Source organism: Nicotiana attenuata, unplaced genomic scaffold (assembly GCF_001879085.1).
Source record: "Nicotiana attenuata strain UT unplaced genomic scaffold, NIATTr2, whole genome shotgun sequence".
Classification (NCBI taxonomy): domain Eukaryota; kingdom Viridiplantae; phylum Streptophyta; class Magnoliopsida; order Solanales; family Solanaceae; genus Nicotiana; species Nicotiana attenuata.
In genome coordinates, this window is record NW_017671185.1 from 22,745 (window position 1) to 30,885 (window position 8,141).

General features: G+C 39.3%; 1 protein-coding gene across 1 annotated transcript in view; it reads left to right on the forward strand.

The window, feature by feature from the left end:
• The first annotated feature begins 6,086 nt into the window (after positions 1-6,086).
• Positions 6,087-8,141, forward strand: part of LOC109206501 — a 4,774-nt gene continuing 2,719 nt past the window's right edge. Inside the window, exons 1-5 of the mRNA XM_019369323.1 lie at positions 6,087-6,375; positions 6,504-6,572; positions 6,695-6,862; positions 6,947-7,117; positions 7,390-7,599. Of these exons, the coding sequence (XP_019224868.1) occupies positions 6,291-6,375; positions 6,504-6,572; positions 6,695-6,862; positions 6,947-7,117; positions 7,390-7,599 (703 nt within the window). The 5' untranslated portion in view covers positions 6,087-6,290. The remainder of the gene's footprint in view (positions 6,376-6,503; positions 6,573-6,694; positions 6,863-6,946; positions 7,118-7,389; positions 7,600-8,141) is intronic.

Here is an 8,141-nt window from a genome sequence, read left to right on the forward strand (position 1 = left end):
AGAGCAGTTGGTGTTATTCAAGGAAATAATAGACAATCTTGAATTAGGGAATTTAAGAATAAGTGTATCGAGTATAACCTTAACCAAGATTCAGCCAGACGAAATTGTTACTAGGTGGAATTATACTTACATATTTTTAAAATGTTGCTACAAATATAGATTTCCAATTACTGAAGTTGCTAATGCGCATTGTACTGATAGAAACCGTATGTTAACACCTGCTACTTGGGAGGTCATTAATGATGTTATTCAATTTTTACATAAATTTTATATAGCTACTGTTAAGTTTTCTGGAGCATACTACCCTACTGTTACAATGGTTTTAGTACATATAGCTGAAATTGCTTTTCTACTCTTTGAATTTAAAAAGAAAGAAAAATATAAGGCTGCTATTGAAGAAATGCAAGACAAATTCAAAAAATATTTCTTTCCAATTCCTCAGATTTACTTAATTGGCGCTGTTTTAAATCCTTCTATTAAGATGGCTGATTGTCACCAATTAATCACTGCTTTATATACTTACATGGAGATTGGAGCAACTGAAACCACAGATATTTTTACTTGTATGAACAATCTAAATGATAATTTACAAATATTATATAATTATTATACAAATATAGTTGATGCTGTTGCTCTTAATGTAGCCAATGTTTCCACTATGCAGTGTACCACTTCTTCAAGTTCTACTACTTTGCATGATGATGAAATAGTTGATAGTTTTAATATTTTTTCTACATTTGCTACAACTCAAACCAGTAGCAGAAACATTGATGAACTTCAATTCTACTTGCAGAAGCAAAAGGAGATTCGCACAAAGGAATTTTCAGCGTTGGGATGGTGGCGTGACAATGAAAAGCAATTTCCTGTTCTTTTCGCTATGGCTCGGGACGTGCTGAATGTGCCAATTTCAACTGTTGCATCAGAGAGTGCATTTAGTCAAGCAAGACAACAACTAGGAACACCCGTCACTCATTGGGAAGCAATGCTTTGGAAGTTTTAGTAAGTTTCAGAGATTGGATAAGATCGGAACGAAGAAATCAAGGACGTGAAGATGTTGATAGCCCAGAAGACGAGGAACTTGGAGATATATTAACACATGGTAACCCATCTGAATTTAACACTCCAGAAGAAGGACAATCAGTTCATATTGATTATGAAGAACTTACAAGTGCAATGCAAAACCTTTGAATTTAATACTTGGTTATAACTTGTAAGAGTTGAATTTTGAAATTTGAAAAATTAAAATACATGTTGCACTTGCAATTTATAAGTGCAATTTTTTCCATAATCATTGTTATCTTTATATATTTTACTTTATATTTTATATAAATTACAATTAAAGGCACAAAAACTTTTTAAAAAAAAATTAAAATACATGTAAACCGGCCCGGCCCGGCCCCTTAAACCCCTACTCGTACGGGTTACTTTTTACCCGGATAAACCCGAACCCATTAAACCCGTTAACAATTAACCGGAACCGGCCCGTACCCCCAACCCGTAAAAAAAAAGTCTACTCGGCCCGGCCCACCCGTTAGACACCGTTAGCGTTCGTAGGGATGACACTCAAGCAAAAATTTTCCTGACAATGTTGGAGAAGTATCGCCGCTACCGCAACAAGTGTCATGAGTTGTACGAGCGGCTGAGGACGATCACCGGTAACCAATCCCTCGGCGAGGAGCTGGAGAAGCGGGATCGGGAACTAGTGTAGGCAATTCGTAGGAGTAGCGAGCTCGAGGAGCAACTTCGTGTAAAGGACGAGGAAGTTGAAGTGGGCAAAGGGGTTGCCGCAGAGTGTGAGCATCTTCAGGCAAGGGTGCGGTCGATGCAATTGGATCAGAACGCCGTCAGGGTCGAGGCGATGAGTGCGGAATGGATGAGGAAGTTAACCGAGCTAGAAAGAAAGGTTTTCGGGTTGGAGAATATCGAGAGTGTTTGGGCGCCGGTTTTAGAGCACACTATTCGCGTCCTTTAATCCAAGCAGGAATCTGAGAGGGCGATGGCGACCCTAAGGGAGGCAAGGCTCGAAGAGCGTATTGGTGAAATTGACCGGGAAGCTTCGACTTTGGGGGACCGGGATGCTGCTCTTGAGGTCGAGAAGGCACAATTGTTGGCCCAAATTGAATTTTCCTCCGTCGCTGTTCCCCGTCACCTGCACGAGCTTTGGGTACATGCTGAAGCCCAGCGGGACATATACAAGAGTTTGTGGGAAGCGGGCAATGTTTCTGAGGCCGCATATGAAGGAGCGCGGGCGAAGGCGCGAGAGGATCGTGTTAATTATGGATACGATCCTGCGACGCAGGAGGCCGACGAGGATGTTAATGCTGAAGAGGGACTTCCTATAAATGGTGATGAGGAAGGTGGCGGTGATGACGCCGAGTGAAAGAGTTGTTCAACTTTGTTTGTGTTGTTCTCTTTTTTTTATTCGTTGTCTTTTATGTTGTTATATTTTCCTTTGGACTTGCCCGGTTTTAACCGTGTGTAATCTCTGGCTATTTGCGCAGTTGCTTTGAATAAAGAGGGATTTTTCACCGTTGTATGCCTTCTGTACTTCTCTCCCTATTTTGCTTTACATAACTTTGGCACAAAACTTCAGATTTCCGTGTGGTGAATTCCTAATTCTCAGGGTATTCATTCTCAAACGGACTGAGTAGCACTTTGATGACAGCCCTACCCGTAGGGATGTTACTCCCGAGCTGACGTCGAAGTATTATACCGTCACAGTTCGAGAAAGGACGACGGAGAGTGATATGAGGTCGACTGAAGGCTTATTACCCTAAGTAGATTCATTCTTGAATTGAAACAAGGATGTATAACGTTTTTGTTACTTTGAACGGAGCCAATCATGACTTGGTCATTCGGGTGGAACCAAACTATTGCTGATTCGGGCGAATTCGCTTTTTTCTTTGGCGATGGCCCTCGGCCTTAAGGGTGTCATTTCGAGCTTCCGTCGAAATGTTAACCCATCGTTTATTCGATCGAAGTCGAACTCTTCCTTTTGGCGATGGCCCTTTGGACTTAAGGATGTTATTTCGAGCTTTCATCGAAATGTTAACCCGTTGTTTATTCGATCGAGGTCGAATTCTTCCTTTTGGCGATGGCCCTTGGACTTAAGGGTGTCATTTCGAGCTTTCGTCAAAATGTTAATACATCATTTATTCGATCAAGGTCGAACTCTTCTTTTTGGCGATGGCCCTTGGCCTTAAGGGTGTCATTTCGAGCTTTCGTCAAAATGTTAACCCGTCGTTTATTCGATCGAGGTCGAACTCTTTTTTTTTTTTGTGATGGCCCTTGGCCTTAAGGGTGTTATTTCGAGCTTTCGTCGAAATGTTAACACGTCATTTATTCGATCGAGGTCGAACTCTTATTTTTGGCGATGGCCCTTGGCCTTAAGGGTGTTATTTCGAGCTTTCGTCGAAATGTTAACTCATCGTTTATTTGATCGAGGTCGAACTCTTCTTTTTTGCAACGGCCCTTGGCCTTAAGGGTGTTATTTCGAGCTTTCGTCGCAATGTTAACCCGTCGTGAGTCCCAGTTTTTTGGAGAGTTTTCGGTGTCCTCTGGGGAGTCCAGTTTTTTGCTCAACTTGTGTGTTTCCTGGGCGAGTCTCAGTTTGCTTAATTTGCGTGTATTGGAGAGTGTGATGCCGAAAAGTATTGAACTCTGCTATCTTGCTAATGTTTATTTTATGCGTGTATTGGGATCTCCCTATTTAACCCGTCGTAGTTCGGCTTGGAGAGCTCGTCGATGGACGGGGGCGATAGACTGTCCTTTGAACTTTGGTGATGCCCCCTCGTTGCCTCGTTCGAAAACTCCCCGAGAGAACCCAATCGGGACAACATCTGGGCGAGAGGAAGGAGTACGACTTTAGGGGACGTCATTTTCCAGAGGTTGACATGTCTGAGATGGGCGATATTCGAGTTGTTTTGTAATAGTTCTTCCACTCTAGTTGGAATGCTTCCCTGCTCGCTTGCCCATGCGGCGCTTGTGTTCCTGTTTAAGCGAGAAACAAAAGGTAAACCAAGATGAGATTTTCATTACCTCGATCCGATGAGTCGATGGACGAGGGTAGCCTTATAGCGTTGTTCACTCTGCCTAACGTTTAAGTGGTTGATGGAATGGTGGTTTGTGGATTCGGCAGCCGCGTTCGACCTTCTTTTCTTCCTCTCTTTTTCTTTAAACATGCCCTGGCTCTACGTAGGTTTGCCTTAGCTCGTTCGTGGATCGTCTAGTGCGTGGGTCATCCCATAAGATGTGCCCATTCTCTTGCGGGGTTTGCACAACTGGTGTCGTCTTTTCTTGCAAGCTTTGCGTGGACATTGGTTGTAACTTCTGCCTCTATGCAGCATCATGCTTTGGATTAGCACGTGAAGTTTACTTACCACTCTCTTCGGTGGATGATTACATTTCCGGGTTTCAATCTGAAGGAGACTAGGAATTTTGACTAAGAAATCCCCACATACGGCGCCAAATTGTTTGACCAAAAGATGTCGAAACCTTTTTGATCAAATCAATTAATAAAGATGAAGAGGTAAATCTTAGTCAAATGTAATAAACTCCAGATCTAAAAATGAATCAGAAAGTGATGAACAAGATAAAATAAGGGGGATCAATCTTATTGATGTCAAACTGTTTTCTTTCCTTTGTGATACAGTGAGGAAGATCAATTTACATGATATAGTGAGGATAATCAATTTGCATCCTTTCTTCCGAGAAAGCTTCAGAAGAGAGGAAAGAGATAAAAGACCCCTTTTACTTGGAGGATTCCTTCTATATATATATATATATAGTCTTGGAGTCCTTGCTATATTCATCGATGTGCCTCCATACTACGACCGTTTACGTCGTTACTCGAGTATTGTTTTCTGACTTATAATGTGCACTGTAGGCACTTGGATTGGAGCAAGTCGTGATGTCTCTCACTATTCCGCCACTTAGGCGGGATCCTAGTTGGATCGACCACAATGGTCAGATTTTGACCAATACAAACATATAAATGTGCTTATCGCTAGTGTCGAAATCAAAAATTTCAGTTAAGGCTGTTCAAGATTTAATATATAGTTATATTTGATGCATATATACAAATATAATTTTTTGCAGAAGATTGTTCAATTGAGTATCTTTCGCCAACTATAGCTCCGCCCATTATGATGGTTTAACTCTTTGTACACATTTGATTTTCAATGTCCAAGCATCCATTTGTTGTTCCTGAATAACATTTACACATCCGGAAAGCAGGCTACAAGTTCTTGTCAGTGTATCAACTTCGATCAGAAAATTAAGCCCAAAGAATAAGTCTAGCCCAACTTCATTTTGAGCGGAGTGGCCCTGATTTCCGATCTTAAATCCATAAAATGGACCTCAAATTGGTCCTATGCTACAGAACGTAGTGGCCCAGTGGAGGACTACTTTAGATTTTGTCTCTGATTATAAATGTTTTGCAGGCAAAATTTTGAACTAATTTTTTGAAATTTACGTCAGGACGAAGTTCTCCTCGTCCCGACATAACTTTGACCAAGTTATGCCTCGTCAACTTATTCTCGTAAAAACTTACTTAAACAATTACGAACATGGAAAAATGACATTGTATAGCTGCTCTTAAAATAATATCGAAAAATATATATTTTGTATATATATATATAATAAATATATAAGTTTTATACACTTTTATGACTATGAATTAAATAATTTTGATTGCGGGCTAAAAGTGATCTTTGCATCGCATCCTGAAATGATCATATTTGAGCAAATCTCCCTAGAAGGCCCTTAATTTAGAGGTCCATATTAATATTGGGCCTCATCAACAATAAAGTCAGGCGCGTGAAACGACGATTCCTAGCAGTGCAATTAGCATACAGAATCCAATATTATTTCTTTTCATAAGCAAAAGTACTTTTTAATTTCAAAAAATGAACTTTACACGCACCAATTTTTTTCCGTCATTCCTCGATAAATGAACTTTCTCCACAAAAAAAAAAAAAAAAAAAAAAGTAGTAGAATTTTAAAGCCACTAAACCTAATTAAAGTAAAAACAAAAAGTAAATAAAAAAAGTTGTCTGGCTCACTCGCTATATTTTCCTCAAAGTACTGCACTTACCAATACAACTGAACAAACAGTACTGAGAGCTCAGCTTAAGCTTTTATGCTTAGCAAAATCAATGTGATTCTCTGCTGTAACATACAACATGTAGCTTTACTTTTTTTTTAGAGATCCATAAATAAATTTACCAGAGCAAAAAAGAAGCTTTCATCGTTTGTTCTGATCTCTGTCCACTTTAGGAATTTTAAGAGCCATGAGAAATTCCCTTTTATTTTTCACTTTAATAGCTCTTTTTATTGCTTATTTTCAATTTCAGGTACATGCTGCTGCCCCTGCTGGTAAGACCCAGTTCTGATTGTAATTAATTTATTTAGTTTCTTTTTTCTTTTCTTCCGATGCTGGAATTGGGCTAATTTGTTTATGTTATGGGTACGGTTCTATTGTTTTGTTAATTTTTGCAATTTAGGGCCGTTGATAAAGCACTTGAATTCTCTACTCAAATGGTCTAGGTCTACCTCTAAAACTCCCCAATCAGGTAAACCCCATTATTGAGTACTAGCATTTATGTTGGAAAATTAGTTTTATTTCTGGGTTCATGTTATTGTGTAATAGTAGGAGGAGATGTTTAATTTTTCTTTGTCTTTTGTGTTGTTACAGATGGGAATGTTCTTCAATTTGAAGATGGCTACTTAGTTGAAACTGTTGTTGAAGGAAATGAACTTGGTGTTGTTCCATATAAGATCCGTGTCTCACCTGATGGTGAACTCTTTGCTGTTGATGCTCTTAATAGCAAAATTGTTCGAATTACTCCCCCGTTATCTCAGTGTAAGCTTCTCGCCCTTTGGTTAAATTACTACAGTTCCTTTTGATGTATATGCTTTTTGCTTATTAAAATCAATGGTTGTGCAGATAGTAGAGCAAGATTAGTTGCTGGTTCGTTTCAAGGTCACACTGGCCACGTGGACGGGAAGCCAAGTGATGCTCGTTTTAAAGATCCAAAAGGAGTTACCATGGATGACAAAGGAAATATTTATGTTGCTGATACTGCTAATTTGGCTATTAGGAAGATTGGAGAAGCAGGTGCGTATTTATTCATGACATCTTGCCTTCATTTTGATCTTCTTTGACAGATATATATATATATATATATATATATATATATATATATATATATATATAACATTCTACATTAATTTTCGTTGGGTTACTTTTATGTATCAAGAAATAACTAGGATGAAGTTAGTGCATAGGCGATTTGCTGTGCTTTACTTATGTAGACAAAGCAAAAAGGAAAATGATTGAAATATCTTGTGTATCAGTAAAGGTCTCTTGAGCTTCCTTCTCATTTTCAGGTGTGACAACAATTGCTGGAGGAAAGTCTAATGTTCCAGGATACAGGGATGGGCCAAGTGAGGATGCACAATTCTCAAGCGATTTTGATGTTATATATGTTCGGCCAACTTGTTCATTACTTGTTGTTGATCGAGGAAATGCTGCTCTTAGGCAAATTTCTCTCAGCCAGGAGGATTGTGACTACCAGTACAGCTCAGTGTCAACCATAGGTTTGAATCCTTTTAGAATAGTTGACTTCTTTGATCTTCAGATACTATGAATAGTATACTAAGTTGCTCGGACTCTTCACTTTTGGTGCCGCACCCGTGTCGACGTGGGTGTGGGTGCGGCATCCTTTTTGGATTTAGTCAATCGATTTTGGGTACTTTGACCAAAATCGACGGAGAAGTTCAGGGCAGATACAATAATTTTTTAATCAAAACAAAAGGTAGGGTGAAATTGAAGAAAATGGAATACCTTGTATATAGAAATATTTATGTCAAGCCTTTTCCTTTTATCTCCTTCTCGGATTCTTCTCTTGATCAATATTTTCTCCTTCTCGGAATACCTGGTAAGTTTATCACATAATGTCTCATAATTTAGAGACATTTTTATAACTCTACTTTTAGGTATTTGAATTATTTTTTGCCGAATCGCCACACCCGTATCCCTACCTGGATCCATACCCCCGAATCTTAAAATGTAGATCATGAAGGATCCGACCTCTAGATCCGCACCCGTATCGGACACCCTGCACCCTATATATATATAT